Source organism: Artemia sp. Qi Xiang Cuo, chromosome 10 (genome assembly GCF_049724085.1).
Source record: "Artemia sp. Qi Xiang Cuo chromosome 10, ASM4972408v1, whole genome shotgun sequence".
In the NCBI taxonomy this organism is placed as follows: domain Eukaryota; kingdom Metazoa; phylum Arthropoda; class Branchiopoda; order Anostraca; family Artemiidae; genus Artemia; species Artemia sp. Qi Xiang Cuo.
In genome coordinates, this window is record NC_142803.1 from 9578232 (window position 1) to 9602609 (window position 24378).

The following is a 24378-nucleotide window of genomic DNA, read 5'->3' on the forward strand; positions in this document are numbered from 1 at the left end:
CCATCTTTTTTCAAAATTTTTATTATTTAGACCTCTTTTTAGACATTTGCAAATCTGAACAAATCCACATGAACAAACAGAATCTGAACAAGTACTCATGAGGCTAAACCCGGTTCTAGAATTTTGGGTTTATTCACCCCAATTTCTTTTATTTATCTCTCATTACCATCTTTTTTCAAAATTTTATTATTTAGACCTCTTTTTAGACATTTGCAAATCTGAACAAATCCACATGAACAAACAGAATCTGAACAAGTACTCATGAGGCTAAACCCGGTTCTAGAATTTTGGGTTTATTCACCCCAATTTCTTTTATTTATCTCTCATTACCATCTTTTTTCAAAATTTTATTATTTAGACCTCTTTTAGACATTTGCAAATCTGAACAAATCCACATGAACAAACAGAATCTGAACAAGTACTCATGAGGCTAAACCCGGTTTCTAGAATTTTGGGTTTATTCACCCCAATTTCTTTTATTTATCTCTCATTACCATCTTTTTTCAAAATTTTATTATTTAGACCTCTTTTTAGACATTTACAAATCTGAACAAATCAACATGAACAAACAGAATCTGAACAAGTACTCATGAGGCTAAACCCGGTTTCTAGAATTTTGGGTTTATTCACCCCAATTTCTTTTATTTATATCTCATCACCATCTTTTTTCAAAATTTTATTATTTAGACCTCTTTTTAAAACATTTGCAAATCTGAACAAATCCACATGAACAAACAGAATCTGAACAAGTACTCATGAGGCTAAACCTGGTTTCTAGAGTTTTAGGTTTATTCATTCCAATTTCTTTTATTTATCTCTCATTACCTTCTTTTTTCAAAATTTTTATTATTTAGACCTCTTTTTAAAACATTTGCAAATTGGGTAACAGAATCCGAACAGTCCTCACGTTATTAAACTTTTTATAGAATTTAGGATTTATTCACCCAATTTCATTTCATTTATTCATCCTTCATTGCATTCTCCTTTAAAATATTCTGAAAAACTCGCACGAGAGTAAAACCGGTTTCTAGAATTTTGGATTTATTCACTCCAATTTCTTTTATTTAAACCTCAATGCATTCTCTATTCAAAATTTCTCTTTTTTAGGCGTTTGTAAATTGGCTAACAGAATCCGAAAAAACTCTCACTGGATTAAAACCGGTTTCCAGAATTTTGGAAACAGTTACTGGCCAGATTGAAGACCATAAAACTTTCCAGAAAGATATAGGTGGACAAAGAGAAACCATGCTCAGCCTGGACAAGAAAGGAACTCATTTGAAGTATTTTAGTCAAAAACAAGACGTCATTCTTATTAAAAATTTGCTAATCAGCGTTCAGCATAGATGGGAACGTGTACTTACCAAGGTAGGATTTAGCTTAAAATAATATTTGTATAAGTCCGTTTTTTTTTTGGCATTTTTAACCTCAAATTTTGTAAATATTAATGCAAGTAACACTTTAAATTTATAATCTGTTTGAAAAAAAAATGTAAAACAAATTAATTGCTGTGTTTTGGCTCTCAAACTAATTTGATGGCTTGATATATTTTATTTTCAGTCATTTTGTATCTATTCTTTGTTTTCATTGCTTATTCCTTTTTCAATTTATCTGGCCCTCTATCTACTCTGATACTACGATGTCTATTTCTTTTTTATTCCTTTTTCTCTTTCTAATTGCTCTTCCTTTTTCTATCCATTCCATGTAGAATCACCATCTTTTTTTATACCTCAGAAGCTCATTCTTTCTTTCTTTTTCTTCTTTTGCCCATTCTTTTTTTTTCTATCCAATCTCCATCTCCGGAGAATCCAAAACTCCGTCTACTTTATATCTCGACGCATATCCCCTTTTCCTTTCGAAAGGTTTTATTTTTCCATTCTATGTCCTTTCTATCCAATCCTTTTTCCATGCTTCCCCTTTTTCTTTTTATTTATCTCTATTCTAATCTGATGTCTTATTTTTCATTCCTTTGAGCTCCTTTTCCTTGCTTATTCCTCAATCAATCAATTAGGTTCCGTAATTACTTTAACATTTCAATGGTCATTCCTTTACTTTCAAGCTGTTTTTCTCTAATTCCTTTTTCTATTTTTGTCTGTTCATTTTTCTATTCTTTTGGCTTTCGACTTTGATGTTTTGATCCTATTCCTTTTGTTGTTGTTTTCAAGTTGCTGGTCCTCTTCTTTGTATTTTTTATCCATTCCCTTTTCCATGCTTATAATTTATTCTATCCAATCGTTAATCAATTTCTATCCCTTCTTTTTCCATGGGTTTTCTATATTTATCAGGGTTTCTGTCTACTTTGATATCTCAATGGTCTTTTTTTACTTTCAAGCAACTGCCTTCTTTGCTATTCCTTTTTCTATTCCTATCCATTCATTTTGCTTTCAACTTCCTTTGATATTCTGGTTCTCGTCCCTTGTTTCTTTCAAGTTGCTGTTTTTTTCTTATTATTTTATACTCCTCATCCCTTTTTCTATGCTTATTATGTTTTCTTTTAAGCTGTTACTCCATGTCTATCCCTTCTATTTCCATGCATTGTTTTTATATCTACCTGGCTCTGCATTTACTTTGGTATCTCAATGATCCTTTTTTTTTACTTTCAAGCTGGTGTTCTCTATGTTGCTCTTTATTCGATTGCCGTCTATTCCATTTCTATCTATTTGGCTTTGAACTTATTTTTACATTTCTATATTGACCCTTTTTTTATTCAAGATGCTCTTTTTTTCTTTCTTTTTTTGGTCCTTTTCTATCCAATCCTTTTTCCACGCTTATTTTTTTTTTCAAGTTGTTATTCCTTTTCACTTTATTGTTTTTCCATATGCATTCTTTTTTTATATTTACCAGATTGTCTATCTATTTTGGTATCTCGATCCTCATTACATTTTCTTTCAGGCTGCTGAACGTACTCGAGCTCTCGATCACGGATATAAGGAAGCCAAAGAATTCAGCGACGCTTACACTGATCTAAACAACTGGCTTGAAAACGCTGTCAAAGCTTTTGACGAAACAGCTCACACCCTTGGCAAAGATCCAGACAAAATCAAACAACTCCTACAAAAGCATAAAGAATTCCAACGCTCTCTGGGTGCAAAACAGCCAACATATGATGCAACAATGCGAACTGGAAAACTCCTTAAAGATAGAGCACCAAAAACAGATGAGCCAGTTATTAAGCAGCTAATGACAGATTTGAAAAATAAGTGGCAAGACGTTTGTAATCGCAGTGTGGATAGACAGAGGAAGCTTGAGGAAGGTTTACTGTTTTCTGGACAGTTTAAGGATGCCCTCCAAGCTCTGCTTGATTGGTTGTGCAAAGTTGACCTGCCTCTGATGAAAGATGGACCAGTACATGGGGACTTAGATACTGTCATATTCCTCAAGGAACAGCACAAGGTATTTTCTACGTTTATCTTTTTATGAATTTTTATTCTCTTTTTTTAAATCTATAACATATTCTAAAATTTTATATTGTCATATAGTTTATTACTATCTATTTTTTTTTTTTGTTAGTAAAGTCATATTCCTTAACGACCAGCACAAGATATGACCAGCGAACTATTTTTTATGCCTTTTAAATTTTCTTTTTTTTTTTCTCAACTCTTCTTCTTTCTTCTTTTCTTTGTTTTGCGTCCTTCTCTTTGTTCAATTTTTTATATATTTTTAATTCTATATTGTCCTATATTTTATAACTGTAGTTCTAAATAGACTAAATTTTATATTTGTTCATTTTTTATTGATCTTCTTTTTTTCCTTTTCTTCTTTTGCTATTGTCACATTCTTGAAAGAGCGCCATAAGTTATTTTCTATGTTTTCTTTATTTTCAGCTCTCCCCGTTTTTTCCAGTGTTTTGCCAGTATTTTGTTGTTGTTTTTTCTCAGTACTTGAGTTCCTTTTTTTCTCATAATGCATTTTCTTACTTGATGTTACCGTTTTTTAAATTTGAAGTTTGTGGAATAAAACATGGGGAATGTCCAATGTTATTAAGAAAACCAACTAGATATACAAACAGTAATATTAGCATATTAGCTTTATTACTAGATAAACAACAATATTAGCATTATTCAGCAAATATATTTTTTCTTCAACATATGTTCACACACACCCCTCTCCCCCGTCCCCCCAAAAATATTTGAAGTCCCCTCCCCTGTCCTAAAGAATCCTTACTAAAAGTTTCAACTCGATATCCCAAGTGTGAGACAAAAGAGGTTTAGATTAGTCATATAATTAAATAATATTAATAAGTATAATTTAGTATGATTTTAATGTATTGTATAATAGGTACATAAATATAATATATAAGCATTTAGTATAATAAGTATAATTTTAATAGAACTTGTATTAAAGTAGGACAAATTAAAAACTTGTTTGGCAGAGAATTGCTCCCGGCTTATGACGACGCAAGATTTTGATAGAGTTAAAGATAATAGACATAGCGAATTATGAGATGAAATATTAATTTATAAATTATAATTTATATAGTTTCTATAGGATCTTATTTAGCCTCAAATCTGACGTTTTACCTGAACAAAATACTTGATATTGATTGTTTCCTTTTTCAATTCCTAGAATTTTGAAGACGAATTTAACGGCCGATTATCACAAGCTAACCAAGTTCGTAAAACTGCAACAGAATTGCTAACTAGTGCCACACCGGAAGATGCTGCTTCTGTTCAAAACAAGGTCAAGCAGCTAGATGACTCATGGAATAAAGTATCAGAAGCTGCCCGAGCTCGGTCGGATCGCCTCGAAGACGCCCTCACTCATGCTGAAGAGCTGCATAGGCGTGTTAACATGCTTCTGGAGTGGCTAAGTGATGGTGAAATGAAATTGAGGTAAGATATTATACTAATTACATTTGCTGTGCTTGCTACTTCTGCAGTCAACTCTCGATAACTCTAACCTCGATAACTCGAAATCCTCAATATCTCGAATTATTTAGAATCCCCTTGGAAAAATATGTCTAAGTTGAATAAAAAATCATGCATAACTCGAAGTGGTTTTGCGGTTATATTTTTTCTCTCTAAGTCGAAGTGACCCGAAAATTATCTCCATAACTCGAAATTCGGTAGATAAGTCGTCATTTAGTTTTCACTTTACCTCCACAAGTCAAAGTTTACCTCTGTGTCTCAAAGTTTTTCCGACAGACCTCTGTTAGTCGAACAGATGTCTTTTAGGTATGCAGGGTGTGGCATGGAAACTTTGATATGTATTAATTTTGTTTAACATAGTTTCTATCAGATTCGGTTAATGTGTTCAGGTGTCTATTTCCTAGCAAACTAAATTTATTATTGATATTTGAAAGTAAAGTCTTGATATATCAAGTCTATAATACACTAATAAAGTTATTCTTAACTTTGTAATGGCTATAGGGAGTAAATGTAGCGATTTTGTACCTCTGTAACTCGAATTTTCATTTGGCTTACCTCTATAACTCGTTACCTTCATAAGTTGATTTTATGAAAAATGACCTCTCTAACTCGAACGATGCATAAGTCGGACTATACGTAACTTGAAGAAAAATCGTGGTCCTGTCAATTTCGAGTTAGCGAGAGTCGACTGTAAAAGTGAAAATTGTGATATATCACCGTAATTGGAGGTGATTGATTAGAATAGGCTATTAATCATTTTAGCATAGACTGTAGACATATTAGGGTATTTAGTATTGGATTGGCTGTTTTTGTAGAGGGCGCACTGGACCCTCCTGTAAGTTAATGTGCCATTTGGACGTATCGCCATTTGGACTTACACATGTGCTATTGGACGTGTCGTGGCTATTTGAAGATTTTTTGCCCCTTAATTCTAAAGAGAATGATTCTTCCTGCTTAAGTTATAGTTTTGAGTTATTATATTTCCTTTCAGAGAGGGGTAATAACCTAGTACCGCTTTCAGTATGCCTAAATATAACATCGACAAGTTTTTTTTTGTCATTTATCATTAAATGTTTTTTGCTTGTTTTTTATTAACTCACCGACTTGTTTGTTTTTTAATTTTGACACATAAATTTGTGAGTAATTTTTTCGACCACTTCTGTATTTTCGATCTGTTCCATAATTTATCAGCATAGGCAGTTCCGATGACAGTGCAATACTGCAACACCAAATATTTCCCCCTCTTGTATGCCCCCCCCCCCTTGTATAAAAAAAACTACATAAATAAATGATTGGGCACAGCAAAACTTATTAAACAAACACTGTCTTGCAAGACTTGATAGCCCAGCAATAAGAACACATGACTATGACCGGTTATATAAGACAACTTAGGTTCAACCTTAGCATAGACCGTAGACATGTTGGGGTACATAGGTTCAAACCTTATATAAGACAGATTTTTGTCTTTGAGGCTAAAAAGTCGAAAATGATAACTATAAAAGATTTTAATAACTCAATTCCAATTTCTTTTAAATTGTTTTCCTCAACAAACCGACTCTTTTAATTCAAACATTTAAAACTTAGATCAGTTTAATATCTATGTTATGTAAAGCCCAATCGGTTTTGTGCCCATTTTCACCCCTTGTTTGCGCCCCTCGTTTCACTTATACCCAAAGATTCTCGAGGAAAAACCATTTTCCACTTTTTAGTATATTTTGAAAACGAGTTTCTTCTATTTTATAATTATTATTTTAGAAACGTATTTGGTCAAGTCCATTCTAAAATTGTTCTTGATAAGATTTTCCATCCTAAGCCAAATTAGCTGACATGTTCAACTCTGCTCCTTGTTGGCTCGAGTTGAAATTTGCTATAATTATTTGTATTAATAAAGATATGTCTTACCATAACTGGAAGATTATTCTCTGCAGAATTTCAAGATTAATTCCAGCGGATGTTTATTGCCATAAACATAAAACAAATTGTGCATCTTTTTTCTTTTCTTTGTTTTCCTCGTCAATTAGTTTCTGGACGGCTTACATATCAAAGGACTAGTACCAAACTTCCAATATATTTTATAATTTTTCAGATTTGCTGGCCAGTTGCCAGATGATCAAGATGAATGCGTTGACCAAATTGGTGACCACAAACGTTTCTTAGAAGAACTAAACGAAAAGGAGCATGAAAAGAATGACACATTAGTGTTGGCCAATGATATTCTTTCAAAGTGTCATCCAGATGCAGTTAGTGTTATACGACACTGGATAACCATCATCCAGTCTAGGTGGGAAGAGGTGTCGAATTGGGCAAGACAGGTAAGCGAAGTGCTTTAAGTATTCAACTACGGTAGGAGTTCAAAACGTTATTTTATTATACGTTATGGGTTACCATACTATATTATATACGTTAGTTTTTACTGTCGTTCGCAAGGACTTCTCCCTCAAGGAGGGGAAAAGTATGACCCGTTTTCCACTGATACTGCAGAGCCTAGATAATATAAGTAACTTACGAGAGTGGGAACTGGCGGTAGTGTTGACAAAAAAAAAATTCAACGCCATCTAGCGTTCGGCGACTACACGCTAATTAATTTTTTTTAATAAATAAGTAATGTTTTATCTAGTATACAAATTTTTTTGGGAAATTATTAGGAAGTAGAGCTCTTAATAATTTACATTTAAAACTCGGCAAATCGAAAAAAGAAATCAAATTGGTATAATAAGCATTATTCTAAAGTATTGCATACAGAATAAAAAAAGTTAATAGTTATTTAAAAAAAAAATAGTTATTTAAAAATAGTTATTTAAAATTAAAAAAAAAGTTAATTACAATTATTCTAAAGTTAATCACAATTATAATATTACAATTATTGTAATATTAGTCCTCGTTATTAAAACCAATTAAATTACTATTTTAGCCCAAAGTAAAATACATTTTTGCGTGTGATTTTTTTTAAGAAGCGAAATGATATACGCGGGCACTTTGTTCCAAAGCTTGTACAAACACATAAATAGTCAATGTTACAAACACCAAGGAAGTACTTGGTCCCGTTTGGTTAATATTACTTGCCATTGGTCACTGGTTGATTCCTTTTAGTTACTTACGGAAGTTACTTTTGATTATCCACGGAATATCGCGGAATATTCACGGAATATTCACGGAATGTTAAGTCGCGAAGCTACTTAACAGACAATATTCAGTGTACGCTTCAGTGCTATATTTCTTCATATTTATATCAAAAACCCTATTAAATAATTTTCTTAGTAACTTGATGTAAAGAAAGGAACTTAATTTTGTTCTTTATATTGATGCTTAGTTTGTGGCGTCATTTTGTTTTAACATCTTACGATTGTCCTTTGTTTTCTAGCTCGTTCTCATTTAGGCTGTTTCTTTTTTATCTCTTTCCTCTCTAACCCCACCTCGCCCTCCATATCTCTTTCTTTACCCCTCCACCCTCCGTATCTCTCTTGTTATTCTAAGACTAAATAACTTTCAGAGAGATCATAGACTTGAGGAACACATCAAACAGCTTCGTAACTCAGCTGAACTCCTGGAAGAGCTTCTTAGTTGGCTAACAAAACAAGAAGACACGTTAGTTGATAGGGACTCTGAGCCTCTGCCTGATGATATACCCACAGTTGAACAGCTAATTGAAGAACACAACCAACTGATGGAGGAGACAGCAGCTCGTACACCTGAAGTGGATCGAGTCTGTAAACCGAAGCAACAACCCAAACTGAGTACGACGAGAAAACCATCTAGAAAGTCAATGTAAGTTGCATCAATTGCTTAATTTAGATCTGTCTTCATTGATTACAATTTAGAATAAATAAGCAAATGATATTAACATTGCTAACAATTTACTGCAGTCCCAAGCCGCCCGAGGTCAATACAGCACCACACGCTCCTCCTCTATCATAATTTATTCAATACTTACCTCTTTACACCCTCCTGAGAAGTTATAATTTGCCTAAAATTCTTTTTTAGGACCTTCTCCTACCCAGTTCGGGAACGAATGCTTTTTGTTTGACCCTAGATGGATGGCCGAAAACATGATCTTTCGCAGTCCGTTATCCTTCATCCGTAAAACCTGTCCCATGTATCACTACCTTTTTCTCATTATAGCCCCAGAAAGCAGTTTGGCCGAATATATCCATTCCAGTATATTCAAAACTTACCCCTTTACACCCTTCCAAGAAGTTCTAATTTGCCTTAAATCTTTCTTACGACCTTCTACCCAGTTCGGGAACGACTTGCTTTTGTTTGACCCTAGATGGATGGCCGAAAAGGATGATCTGTCGCAATCCGTTATCCTTCATCCGCAGAACATGTCCTAGCTACTTTAACCTTTTTCTCATTGTAGTCGTAGAAAGCGGAATTAAACTCCAGTTTCAGAACCATACTTGACCAGAATCATCACTAATTGTCATCGCCAATATTTTAGATTTTGTTCGCAGACTAATCTTCCTATTCTTCCAAAAATAATCCTTCTTATGCTTCCAAAAAATGGGACACAACAAAGATAAAAAAAAAATAACAACCAGCACCATCTAGCTGTCCTGAGCTAGGGAATTAAATGCCCATTCACAATGAGATTGTATTTATATGGAATTTAGCTAGCTCTAATTTGGGCCAATTAAAACCTTTTCTTTTTCATAGAATCACCCGAAAATTGAATAAACAGTTTTATTGACTCAAAGTAGCGCAATCTAAGTTTTGGTATTAGTAAAATCTAGGCCTTAAGTAGAACCTAAATAAAAAGAAGCAGTTATTTCCATTTTCTATTTCTTTATCCTATTTTATTTTACACTAGGCTGAAGATAAAAAAAAATGTCGAAAGGATACAGTAAGAAGGTCTATATTTGTTTACATTTATTGCAACTCGCCCTGCCTAGCTCTGCCTATTGTATAATCAACAAAGAATATATAGAAACAAACTAATATGAAAACTTTCAGAAATTTATAGTTAAATCTGATTTCTACTGAATCCAAATTTATGCTAAACTAGATTAAGTTGGATTAAGCAGTGAGCTTGTCTAGATTTACTTACTAGTGCTCCATTGTTGTTCGGGCCATTTTCAAGTTATCTTGATTTTCTGTCTCTTTTCAGTTTCTTTTACAAGCTGAAGCTAAAAGCCCTCTTGTGTAAGAGTTTTAAGCGCTTTGTATCAAACTGGATATGAATGCACCCCAATGCACCCCAAACATATCTGGATATGATATGAATGCACCCCAATTAACCCGAACTCGAAGTTTACGATTACTCGAAGTTTACGATTCATTTTTTAGTCTTTTTACATCGCTTTTGTATATACCTAAGCACGGGAAAAATGCATGTGAGACATATCACTCCTTACTAAATCAAAGAAAAAAGTAGTTGCTTCAACTGAAAGTAAAGAGCGACATTAAAACCTAAAAGGAACATATTTTATCCCAGATTTTAGGAGGTACGGCCAACCCTTTAGTCCCCCTCTCTTCACAATAAAGTATAGCTTATGCTCTACTGAAAGTTTGATTAGTTTAAGAAGTAAAGGTTATTCGGTAATTACAGTAAGGTCTCTTATACATACTTTATACTTTATATATTCAATTTAAAGAACATTTTAATTTTTAGTAATCTTATGTTGATGCACCTCTCGTATTATTCTTTATACGCTTTATATCGAATCGTTTGCGTACTCGGAATACACGATTAAAATGGCCTTTCCTATACTTGTCACGACCACTGGTGTATATAATAAGGCAAGGGCGATGCGTCACTGTCGACTGAATCTAGTACGTTAACCTAAAAAAATGATAGTAAAGAGTAATAGCTGTAATGTAGTATTCTAGACCCCTAAGGCTCCTGATCTTGACACTAAAGCTTAGCTTATGTTTCGTAAGATTGTGATTGCATTAAAAAAATATTTTGAAACTTAAGGGGAAATTGGGTAAAATTTTTGACGGTCGATGCTTCCAAACAGAATGCACTAGGTTCAATTCACGGAAATTCCGGGGGGGGGGTGTAATTTCATAATCAAAAGGGGGAGACTAATTTCGTTGTACTTTTCAATCTTTCTGATGAAAAAAACCAGAAAAGGCTATTTCTCAATGAAAATACTAAAAAAAGGTGATTTTCAAAATTTAGTGTGGGGACATTGTCCCCCTCCAATTGACGCCACTGAAAGACTAGTGTATTGAAGCATATAAAAAATACACATTTTCAAGTGGGATATCGCAGAAAATGTCTTTTTTGAGGGATGGGGTAACTTTTCTCCTAATGAAGGGACTTGCCTTTCACGTTCTTCCTGCAGAATTTGTATAGAACACCTCAGACTATCCATGGGTAATTCATGTGGAAAACATTTAACAAATGATTTGAACTATAAAATAAAAGTTCAAAATAGGGATAAAATCCTTTTTAATAGACAGTGTATAATAAATTTCACAAAAAATACCGGATATTTCGGTCACTGTATATGTGACCGAAATATCTAGTATTTTTTGTGAAATTTATTATACACTGTCTATTAAAAAGGATTTTATCCCTATTTTGAACTTTTTTTTATCGTCATGGAAAGGCAGTGTGGTCTCCGAAATTATCTAAAGGATTTTAACTTATCTGGGAAGTAAGGAAAATAATATTTTTTTAAATAAAAAACTTCTGGCCTGAGATGCAGGGCACTTTGAAGCACCTATTTGCAACCTTGCTCACTATTTCTAGCACCAATCTTGATCGCCGTAGTTTGTCACGAGAAACTTCTCCTGAGTTCGAAATGCAATCTAGAAAATCTAGGTATGTTTGATTTTGGACGGCGTTCTATCTTTATAAGCTTCTATGGTGGCGGTATTTTTATAGGTTAAGGTTGCCATTTCGTCGCCTGAAAGCGGTTTTGCCGAATCTGTTTTTCCAAAAACGGGAGAAAAACGAGTTTGAAAATTTTGACATTTGTATCTCAGAATTGGCTATAGCTAGAGTGATGATTTTTGTTTCAAAATTAAGAAGAAAAATCGCTTATATTGTTGTGCTTGTTTTTATTGGTCTAAGGCGAGCCTTTCCTGAGATAAAGCGGAAGGAATATCAGTTTCGGCAGAACCGCCGGAAAATTTCGGAACATAGGTAAGATATGACGAAACGGAATCGGCTCAGCGTGAATTAGAAATGCGACTTTCGGCAAAACATATTTCATCTGATAGACAAATTTTAATTTCGACAATTAACTGGGAGTTTCACAATAAAATGTAACAAAAGATCAGTGGGAGGTCTCACTTAGTAACAAGCTTCTTGGAATTTCTGGTTTTAACCTTAGGAGCATTAACGGCAGAGGCTGCTTCGGGACACGCTGTGATTTCAGCTGAAGTACTAGGTACCTCAGCACTGTTACAACTTCTAATAAGACTTTTCACATATGCCACATCTACTGCTGGCATGAAACGGTAAAGCGATTCTACGTATTTTATTTTTGCGGTTGGCCACTCAACTACTGTACTTGAAAGTACAGGAGGCAGCAGCCTTTCCACAGTAATCACTGCTAACACATTGGACCATGGTCTCCCTGGGCTAGACTCTGGTGTAGTCAGCGCTACAGGAGTAGTATCCGCTAGTGAAGTTTCGCAGAACAGCCTTTTGCATAGTCCTTGCTATAAACTGTAGTAACTTCACCTTTGAAAATGGCACTAAGCTATAGCCTACTTATAGCATTTGGACGTTTTGGCGTAATCAAAAAACTTCTGTTTGGTCATTTGAATAATGACAAACGGGTCACGGGGCCGAAGAATCAAAAGCTTTTTTGTCAAGTCTAGTAGCGAAAAGACTTCCTTGTGCTTCAAAGACCTCTCAATGACGCTGTGAACAGCATCGACCTCCTGAATCGTGGAGTGGCCAGGCTCAGAATACTTCATCGTTATACTCTGGACGTGTGAATTCTTCTTCAGGATGTCTTGCATCATGTAGCTCATTATTTGATTAAGATTTTGAGGCACACATGAATCTGACCATGTAACCAACTTTCTGATGTCAGGATAGGTAGTAAAAACCTTATCAAGGATAGCACGAAGACCACTGGCAATATCATTTCCACTTCTACCAGCAAGACATTCTGACCACAAACAACAATAAACTTTCTTGATTAGCTCTCCTGTCTGTCTGCGAAAGGTAAGAATAGCAGTTAAGTTAAAGGAAGTGATCTTCCTTTTGTAAAAAAAGGATGAAACATCCCCCTTTGGCAAAGAAAAAACATTTTCCATATCAAAACACAATACGCGGTCATCCGAAGCCCTGTCCTTATCTCTTTCTTCTTTGCTTTCTAGTTTTCTTTCAAATGTTTTGCATGAGAGGTTTTTATCTCCTCGGATAATTCAGTACCCTTTTTTCAGCGACTTTTTTTCTTCACAAACATCGCATCTGCCAGTTTTAGGAACATGAAATGGAAGATTGAATTCACAATTGAAAATTTTTCTGTACATGTGTTCCTTGAGTGGCAACTTACCATCTTCTACACACTTACTTTCATACAATGAATTCATTTGTCTTATATTGATTGTAAGGTCGAGGAACCTTCTATTGGTTTTGGCATGACAATAATAGGATTCAATGGTTGGGAAGCTTTCAATGTGCTTTCTTATGTATGCGAGATCCTCTTCTTTACTTTTATTCACAGGATTCTGTGGTACACTAACAGGAGGTACTCCACCACTTAATAACTTATGACCATAATGTATCCGCTTATCATTGATGTCTAGGATAGCAAAAAAAATCCTTTGCAGACCTCCACAGTTTTCTTATGAACTGACAGATAATAGTGGAATGTATGCTTCCACCGAGTTTCTCTTTTTTTTTCCTTTTTTTAGGTAAAGATTTTGTTGTTTTCAAATAGTACATCCTTTTGGAATCTTTTGACAATGCCCAAAAGTTTTGAAACACAATTTGACGATCAGTCTCCGAGAAATGTTCAAAACATCTGAAAGGACACGAATGACGGCAATTAAAGGATTTCTGTTCCTTCTCCTTTCCGTATACTTTTTTGGTAACAGGGTTCAGATAAACATTTCCAGAGTTTACTGCATTCTTTATCTGATTTTTTACCTACTTTTCCATGTTATCTAACCTCTTTCTGACTCTTTTGGATGCATTATTTCTCGTTTCTGTACCATCATTTCCTTCTTTGGTTGGAGACATGCTAGTAGAAGCTGTTTCACTAATTTCTCTGGTAGCCTCTGGTTCACTTTCTGTTCTATTACTTGTCTAAGTAGTAGGAGAGCTGGACTGGCCAGTATCTTCGCAGACTGCATTACTTTCGACTTCTGATGAAGATCCCTTACTGGGTGGAGATTCTGGATCACTTTCCGCTTGCTGGAAATACGTCGGGTCAGAATCTTCATCTGAAGACAAATCTTCGGAGCTAAAAAAAGAAAGCTTTATGTTCACCCATGTTACTGGAAAATTTTCAAAGAATGACTCTAGTGACACAAACCATTTCCACGCCTTTTCATTAGCCTACGCACAGAAAGGTCAAGGAACACCCTCCTCATATGTTTCCTTGACTGAAATATTTGACCCAGCTTTTTGTGCTGGTCTAGAACACTAATTTGTTTCCTACTTGGGGAGATAGTCCTGATTCAGCTGGCAGACATCTTCCTAAACGGGATGTTCATGTCAATATTGAATTCATGTGTCTTCCTAACTCTGATGAACACCCCAGATAGGCACTGTGATCCAAAATGCATTAAACCATGATAGGGGTTTGTGACTTCTTTTATACTGGTTTACCACAGGAAATTGTTATTGCACGTGACTCTCAAAAGTTTTATATAACCAAAAGCAATATAAAAAATTAATTTATATGTACAATACACCCGTTTTCCTCGGGCCCCACTAGAAATAACAGTTTCCTGTAGAAAATCAGCATAAAAAAGAAGTCTGTACCCCATTCCACGGTTTAATACATTTAGGATCAAAGTGCCTATCTAGGATGTTCATTAGAGTTAGGAAGACACATGAATGCAATATTGAGATGAACATCCCATTCAGAAAAAGGTTTGCCAGCTGAATCAGGACTAACTTCCAAAGTAGGAAACAGATCAGTGTTATAGACTGTTTTCTGTCCATGAACCTTCATTAGCACCTCCTTTAGAACTGTGGAAGAAAACTCCAATTAATGCTGCTATACATATTTCTGTCTCAAAATATCTAATTCTTACCTGTCTGTTTAAAAAATATCTGGGGAAATCGACATTTTCAATCTCTTGGGCTTCTTAATTATATCTTGTTCATCAAGATAAAAAAGATCGTCCTCTTCTTATCCAAGTTCGTATTCAGCAAATCAGCAACTCATGGCAAAACGGACCATGCTCTAATCCCGAATGCGATTCGGTAAAACCACTGTAAAGAAATCAAAAAATATGCAATTCGGCAAAGGAGACTGCAAAATACAGGCAGTTAGAGACGTCTCACAGTAATATCAATTAGACCCTTCGAAAGGAGATTTTTTTTTACACAAGATAGTGTTTGTAATTCGGTTTCACTAAAAATTGCTATTCTCGGCAAAACCGCTTTTAGGCGACGATTTAGAAATCTAGGTATGGTTGGCTCATGCTGTCAAGGTTTTCTCTGTAAGCTTCCGTGGTGGTTTATCTATGCATATGATTGAATGCCATATAAAATCTATATTTGACTGATTTTAGGTGGTAAGATTTTCTAGAGGAGCTTTTTAGATGGTGCTTTTTCTATGGGTTATGTTTAAGGGGATTCGATACCATAAAATCATTTATGAGCCGCATTGTCGCCTTACCGTCTCAAAGACAAAGGGTCCATTAGTGAATTCTATTATAGGACTAGCCACTATCGGGAGCTATTGAGAATCTGTGATTTGTCTATGAAGTTTATTGGGAAGACTATGAAATGTTACGTTCCCAGTATCGGCAAGGTTTTAAATCGAAGCGGGTTGCACCAAAAGGAACTCCCATGAAATTAGGCTGCTACATTACTTAAACTATATTTCTTTTGGGGCGATTTTTGGTGTTTTACTAGAAGGTATGCTAGAGCATTTTTTGGGATTGCCCTCTCCTGAACAAAAAAAAATCTGCTTTGTTTAATTGAAAAAAAATTCACACTTTCCCAATGATGAATATCTCACTGAATATCTCAACCTCTCTCACAAACGGGAGGAGTTAAATGGTTTTTCTAAGATTTTCAAAAAATCAGGTGCCATCTTTTAGTTTTCTGCCATTTATTCGGATCTCTGGTTCAAGCTCTACAGGTTATGGCAAGACCATCCAATCAATTATAAATATTTTGGCCTCACGAACCAAAAAAGTTTATAATGGATGAGAGAGTTTGTGGTCTTTAAAGGTATCGAATCCCCTTAATGGCATTTAGGAAATTTGGGCTTGTTTGGTTCATGATGACAAAGTTTTCTCTATAAGCTTGTATGATGATGAATATCCATGGGTAATCTTTAATGTCATTTAGCCAATCTTGGTGGGCTAATTTCTATATCTTTCCTCTATAGGCCTCCATGATAGGGGTGTATTTATTGTTTTTGTTCAATTCGAGACTTCTGCTTTAAAAGGCGGAGTGAAATTATGCTGTAATGGTATTAATGCCTGATCATTGATGAAAAGCTCATTATCCCTCAAAAGTACCGTGTGGTAGCCCTGTTCAAGACCGGACCTGTTTTTTTCTCCTTTTTGGTCTCCACATGTCTCTTCCTTCTTAACCTTTCCTGTGTCTCTTCCTTTCCTATCCTTTCCTTGTCTCTTCCTTTTCTAAAATTTCTATAAAATCTAACAGGAGTACATTATAACATAAAGCTGTCATTAAAATTAATGACATCAACAGTTGTTGTAACAATAACTGTTGCAATAATAATAGTTGTAATAATATATAATTATCGTAAACAATGAAATAACACTGTTCTTACTAACGACGCGGTTGCCACACTTCCTTGTGGATTGCCAGTGAGTCACTTAGAAGAGCCACTTGAGCTGTTTCGTTAATGAGCTGAAGCCTAAAGAAAATGGGCTAATATTTTGAAGTACCAAGGACAGTGAAAATTATATAATTATGTTATATAAAATTGTATTATATAATGACTGTTGGAATTGGACATCCATGCTACCATATTCTTCTTAAAAGATTAGAAAATTGAAAATTTAATCTAAATAACAAAAGCCTTCATATGCAGTTACTCTGTTTTTGGTAATAGTGAAAGGTGCCAAATTGTGTCTCCTTGTAGGTAACCCGATAATACCGTGTTTGCCGAATTTTAAAATAATCGCATGCGTTATTCTGTCCACAAGACGCACATTCGTTTCTGCTGATTTTACGTTTCAAGTCTTAAGAGATAGTGTTTAAGAGAAAAGACAGTATATATTTGACTATGTTTTTAATTTATAACTCGCATACCCTCAAAGGAGAAAGTTTTTTTTCTTTGGCATCAAATAGCATATTAAGTGTTAATCCGTAAAAATCGTAAAAAGTGTTAATCCAGAGTAAAATCCTAGTTTAAAAAGTTTCAAAGCTTTCAAAAAATCCCAGTTCGAAAAATTTAATATTAAGTTTAAAATTTTAAATAAAAATTTAAAATGTAAAAAAAAAAAATGTTAGCTTGAAAAACGATTCGTCTGTTCAGCTCTATAGTTCTTAGGCATGAACACCCAAATCCTTTTTGATTGGCAATCCAGATTCTCAAATATTGAGAATCTGGTCGTCATGTTGGATTTCTATTCACAAGCTGATAGTGGATTTTGATTCCGATTCACCAAAAAAAAAAAAAAAAAAAAAAAGTCTCGTTTCGATTGTAAAAATCGACAACTATGTTCCCATCGCGGATATTGTGTCAGATTGTAGGGAAAAATCAAGAGTATATTTGCATTTTGTGCGTCACTAGACGAACAAAATCTCTTTTTTCGAAGAAATTATAAAGCTAGCTTCTTTATTTCTAATTTTTTTTTTATATGTAATGCTGTTTTCCTTGATAAGCCCCTACAATATATGGGTCTGTTTTGTGGGTGGGGTGGTAGGTAGAATCACAAAAACGGATAATATTCCAAATCAATTGCCTGAATTTCCAAATAAAAATGGGTAATAAATTTCTACATTTTCAACTATTCAAATATTATGCCTAAATTTGATTTCTTTCTGATTGTGGGGATTTCTAAAATTTTGTAAAAACTGCTTTTTTCACATCCCGTGACCCAAAGTGAGAATCCGGATTGTCAATCGAAAAACGCTTCAAGTCAAATTTAATTATCTTATCCAATCGCTTGAAAAAATCGAATTGTCCTATTGATAAAAGTATTATTTTATAACAGAGTAAAGACAGGATACTTCAAGGCGAGCTCCAAGGGTTGATTTCCCCTCGCCGACAGCAAGGGTATTGAAGCAGGCAAAACTGATTACCTGGATATGTTTCTCTAATTATATCATTTTACAGTTCTCAATACAGTTCATAACAGTTCTCAATTATATCATTTTTATTATTAGTTTATAAAGTTAATTATCTAATATTATTTTCTACATTTAATGTTCAAATTTAAAAATTTTGTCAAATTAAAAAATTGTCAGTTCTCAATTATATCATTTTTATTATTAGTTTATAAAGTTAATTATCTAATATTATTTTCTACATTTAATGTTCAAATTTAAAATTATGTACAAAGCATTAAATATTGCGATTAAAATATACAACTAAATTTGAATATTAAATGTTCTCTAATACCTGGTTGATTGCTACTATTCTTGTTAGCTATTTACTTGCTTGCGTGTTGCTATACTTTTTTTTTACACTGTAGTATACTTCATTAAATTATATATTTTAACATATTATATAGTTTACTATTTTATTTGATGTTAATATACTTTACTATATATACTTTACTTATACTATACATTCTATACTATTGTTTCCTATCTATTCAGATAATAAATCTGTGGTGCTAACCTGACTTTTACCTTTATATCTTTGTTTTCACTGGCTTTTACCTAGATCTGGCTTTTATAGCTGATAGATGGCTTTTACCTAGATCTGGCTTTTATAGCTGATAAAGTGAACTAGTCTCTTCGAAAAATCTCCTTCCTGGTTTTACTTATCTTTCCTTTTCATCCTTTTTGCTATTTCTGCATTTACTTTTTTTGATTATGACTCTTCCTATCTTGTTTTCTTACTTTCTGTATCAAGTTGTCCTCCTTTATATTTTTATTTACATGACAAGTTTTAGAATAATAAATGACCTGTATCTTCAAGCCTGTGGCTCGTATAGGGTGGCAGGGTTTCTTTTCTAGCAACTTTTCTAGAAAATAAGTTGTTTTTAGACTTTATGTGTAGACTGTTTTAAATGAAACATATTTTTTACATATATTTTACATATTTTAGCTATTGAATTGCCATATGTTTTAGATTAAACGAGTGCTTTTATATAACCCTGCAAAACCAGAAATGGTATTTTTTTTGTGGTTTTGGAATTTATAATAATATACCTTATCTTCATCAATTTCGTTGGCTACCCAAATTAAAAAATAAAAGAAGTTTTAAATTAGTCTAGGTGACATTAAAGTTTGAAATTAAGTGAAAAAGATTATTATGTCACCGAGAGGAGAGAAGGTGGGATTGAAAGAATTAAAAAAAATAAATAGATAAAAAAAACGAGTGCTCTATTTTAAAAACTGATGAATTTACTAATATATATTTTTAACCAGTCCTGCACCTCGATTCTACTACACTCGGTAAGTTATTAGAACTGTGGCTGGCATGATCTAGCTTTTTTGTTACTTGTCCAAAAATTCAAATTCAAAGCTTTTTTAGTTTAAATTTAAAAATTCTAAATTAAGTTGTATATTTAATCGTAACATTTAATGCTTTGTACTTCATGACTTTGAATTTAATTTTGTAGTCGCTTTATTCAATGTTTGTGATTCGTGAATGTTTAGCTCCGTTTTCGATCGACTCTTTTTTTTTATCTCATTGTCTTTTTATCTTTTTATTTATTTTATTTTTATCTTTTTATCTACTATTTTTATCTACTATTATTTTTTTTTATCTTTTTTTTTAAGATTTTGTCTTTTTTTATCCTTTCTTTGTATTATTATAAGTAAATTGCTCTGAAGAAATATAAAAGATGATGAGTAAAGATTGATATTAAAAATAATAAAAACCGAGAAATAATAAATCTATCTAATATTATTGTCAGTTCCCAAATATATCATTTTTATTATTAGTTTATAAAGTTAATTATCTAATATTATTTTCTTTGGCAAAGACAATAAAATAGAGATTTTTTCCCCTGATCCCTGGGTTTTGTTTCCTTGATTACAGAGGCATTCCGATCACTACTCTCACCGTGATAAAAGTTCATCAATTAAATATTTAAAAAACGTATATATGAATTTTTATTTTATATAGGCTATTTATAAAATATTAAAAATTGAATTACGTATTTAAAATGTAATTATATATTTAAAACATATATATTATGAGAAATCGTACGAAATAAAATGAGAGGAATGAGGTATAAAGGAGATGAAAAGAAATATCTTCTTTCTACATTTAAAGTCGTATTTTTATTCAGGGCAAGAGTTGGGGCACATTGCCAGATTGAGTCCGATTGCCATTGAGTCCGATTTGATTGAGTCCGATTGAGAGTCCGATTGCCAGAGCCAATCGGACTATCTAACGATAATTATTATTGACTATCATCAACCCTGTCTTGGGAATCAACGAAAAGACGTACACAGGGAATTGGGGGAAAAGCCCCCCTCCCCCAAGAAAAATCGTAATTTTCCTGAATTCCCTGGTAATTTATATCCAAATGATAAAAAAAAGTTGTTTTTTTAATTACTGGTCCCCTGAAAATGTAAATCATTACGTCTGTGCCTAGACCAACGAATATTGTAGTTGACAAAAACTCCAAACATCTTGATAAATGCTGCGTGTGACCACTTTAAATTTAGGAAATGTAGGTGGAAGCATGTCTAAAAGAAATGCTTTCAATATCCTTAAATATTTTGCGGGTTGAATTTTATTCATTTCTTGTTGTGGTATGCAAAAAAAGGATTATATTGAAACCATTATATTTATTGTTATAATGGATTTTTTTTGCAATTTTAGTTATTATTTAGAACTATTTGAAAATGGTTTAAAAAGTTTTAAATTTATCGATTGGTGTTATTTTTTAAATAATATAAAAGATAAAAAAAGATATTTAGATTTATGATCAAAGTAACATTTAAAATGGTAAAGATTAAAATTCAGTAATATTTGATGTATTATTACTAAAAAAAGGGCGAGGGTAATCAGTAAATCTCTCTGTTGTAATAGGTCTCTGAAATATTTTTAAGGCTTCAATTCCTCTTCATTCGAATCTGGAGGGAGGGGTATCTAATCATATGGTTAGTTTACGTCTTCCTTAAACTCCTCAAATATGGCCCTGACTTTCACTGTTTCATCTTTCTCTATTTTGTCCTATTTTGTCTCCTATTTTGTCTCCTATTTTGTCTCTTGTTTCCTTGGACTCTTGCATGTGGTATGTGCTTGATTTTTCTTTTTCCTCACAGCCATAAGCCCAGCTCTCGCGAATCTACCCCTGGACCGGTGTTGCCACGTAAAACTAGGTACTTATTTTGCTTTATTCATTACATATTCTGATTGTTTTAGGGAAGTGTTTTATGCTATGATAATTTGGCCGTCAAAAATTAAAACACATTAAAAGAAAATTTTTTGAACAATTGGGCTTAGAAGTTATATCAAAGCGAAATAAATGAATAATTTTTTTGATAATTAATAATACCGTGTAAGGCAATAAACCACCCCAAAAGAGAATTAAGCAATACCGGTAATTATTGTGTTTTACTTTTGGATGGCTGAATTATGCGCACAATGTGTTAAAATTCTAAAAATTGCTGCTGAATTTGGATGTCCTAGAAAGGCAAGATTTAAAAAAAAAACTAAATTTGACGTCATATATATATATATATATATATATATATATATATATATATATATTACTTTTCTGCAATCTATTGCTGCTTTGACTAAGTAAACATTAAATGCATACAACGCATATTAGCTGTTTTTCGACTATTTTAAAGCTCTTGTACGAAGGTATGTCGAAATTTGTTTCACCTGTTTTTGCTAGAAATATGATTTTTTTTTTTTTTTCTATGCTTGACCATATTTTTAATCATAGTTTCAAATGGGAAACGAACTAATTCAGTGAAAAATTTTGAATTTATACGTTAGATATTTTTATTTGTGTTTTTAAATGTTAAATTTTTCGAAATAAGTTTTTTTCAGATTAATTTTGTATATTTTTTAAGTTTGAACACTTCACATTGTTTTACCAATTATCCTTTGCCATTTTATTATTATTCTTATTATTGAGTTTTTATTGTCTTATTATTTTATTGTTAAAAACCTTTGATTTCATAAATCCTATATAAACTTACCAGAATTCAGGATTCCAGTATAATTGACAAAGACTCATCTTTTTTGCTACTAAAATTCAACTTTTATTTACTAAAATTTAACTGCGACCTATTAAATTTATTTATGTACTATTAAATTTATTTTTGAATATGGACGAATTGATTTTCCTTGTATAATTATTAAAAAGATGTTTTTTTTTCTTTTCTTTGTCGAAATAATGTTCCTTCAAAAGAACTTCTTTTTTTCTCTCTCTCTCTTTTTTAAGACTTCTCTTTGACATTTTCATTTTGGCTGTTTTCTGCCGAGACTAGCCCTCATACCCTGCTACTTCCTGCCTTTTTATGACATTTTCTTGTGACATGACTTCGCATTTATTCATGACATGTGATATGACATTTATTTCTTAGTCAAGCCATTTCTGACCGCTCAAGTCCTGGTCGTGAAACATCCCCACTGAGGGAATACCCCAAACCCTGGATGACTAATGCTGCTAGGTCTGTACTCTGAATTAAAATTGGCTTCACTAAATGCCTAATGCTTGTGTGAAAGGCTAACATCAATGGCTTAGAACAGCGTTTCCAAATATTTTAGTATATTTTTGAGAGTTTAGGAAATGGTGAAAATGAGCTAGATTGCAAAGAGCCCCCTAATTGAAATTGTCCCCTTAATTGAAATTGTCCAATACCCATCAGAGCGGTTCCTGGGCTTGGTGGTGCCTGGGGAAAAATTAGTAACACCGCACCGTTCCCCACTCAAATATAAGGAAAAAAGCCAAATCAAAGTAAAAAAAAAAAAAAAAAATTGATCAAAGTGGGCAACCCCACGGCTGTGGTGCCAAGATCAGCTGCCCTGATTGCCCCCTCCCCCACCCCCTTTGAACGGTTTTGATACCTCTAGATTAAAGAAGGTCAATTTCCACTGTTATTTAATTTATGCAAAGATATGTAGTACGTAGTGGGGGGGGGGGGTATCTTGCGTGGTGATGAATCATCCTATCAAGTAACTGTCATTAAGGCCCTCAAAATGTAGTGTAAATTTTTCATCCCGTATTTTTAATTCAGAAAGTTTACAAAGAAAATTAAAGGGGCCGTTGCTTCTGTATGTGATTAATCTGAGGTATAGTTTTAAGAAAAGAAGAAGAGAATTTTGGTATAGGGATTTTTTGAACTTAGCAATCTAGACATCTCAATTTTGGCTTGTTGAATTTTTTCCTTTTTAATGAGTGTCTATTTTTTAAATCTGCAATTTTACGACTTGTTTTTATCTATGGCTTATTTGGCTTATTTCTTCCATTGCGTTTCTTGCGTTGCAAGTCAAATAGTATTGGAGATTCTGTTAACCGTTAGACGTTTTATGGCCCAGTTTTTATGACTAAGGGCATCTGTTAGGAAAATGCGTCCTTAAAAAAAACTGTATCAGCGCCACTGAACACGATACATTTAATAAGTAGAAAAATACCGGGTCTGAGGTGTTGTTCTCGTGACAGCAGGTTAACGATAATTCTTAAACGAAGAATTTCATTTCTAAGGAAACTCATATCTCTGATTTCAATTTCTTGTCTCTAAGTTGTACTTTTTTCTAAGTTGGTTCTTTTTCCTTTTTTTGTTCCTAAGGTTTTGAAACGATTCCTGGAGTACCAGAAAACGCTTAAAACATTGTCTACTGTAAATATAAAACGAATTTTGGCATAAATAAAGATTGTTAAACCTGCTTCTGCTTGATTATATCCACTAATTTTTCTTTCGTTACATGCTTAAAGGTTAACAGGCTATATAACTTGTTTTTGCTACTGTATACTAATAGAATTCTTATTTCTAATAGTGTTTCTACTTACTGTTTTTTTTTCGAAACTTATTTATATATGTTCTTTTCTTGTTAAATAATCCTACCAGTACTAAGAAAAAGACCACCAAAAATAGCTGAAATGTATAGATAATATATTACAAAATTCTTGTAAAATCGGAAATATTTAGAATAAAATATTTATTCTAAGTAAGCTCGGCCTTAGCTGTATATCATTTTCAATGTGTTTTACCCGTAAATTTTTAAAACGCATCAAAAATTTGTTTATATACTCATTTTTGTTACTTTTTTACAAGTCAAACAAACATTGGGAG

At 33.2% G+C, this 24378-nt stretch overlaps 1 protein-coding gene across 1 annotated transcript in view; it reads left to right on the top strand.

Moving 5' to 3' along the window:
- Window positions 1–24378, top strand: part of shot (dystonin-like protein short stop) — a 429136-nt gene that overhangs the window by 370152 nt on the left and 34606 nt on the right. Inside the window, 9 exon segments of the mRNA XM_089095886.1 lie at window positions 1108–1365; window positions 2890–3390; window positions 4564–4829; window positions 6952–7177; window positions 8356–8630; window positions 11563–11634; window positions 19537–19563; window positions 21391–21447; window positions 22669–22755. Coding sequence (XP_088952012.1) covers window positions 1108–1365; window positions 2890–3390; window positions 4564–4829; window positions 6952–7177; window positions 8356–8630; window positions 11563–11634; window positions 19537–19563; window positions 21391–21447; window positions 22669–22755 — 1769 coding nt within the window.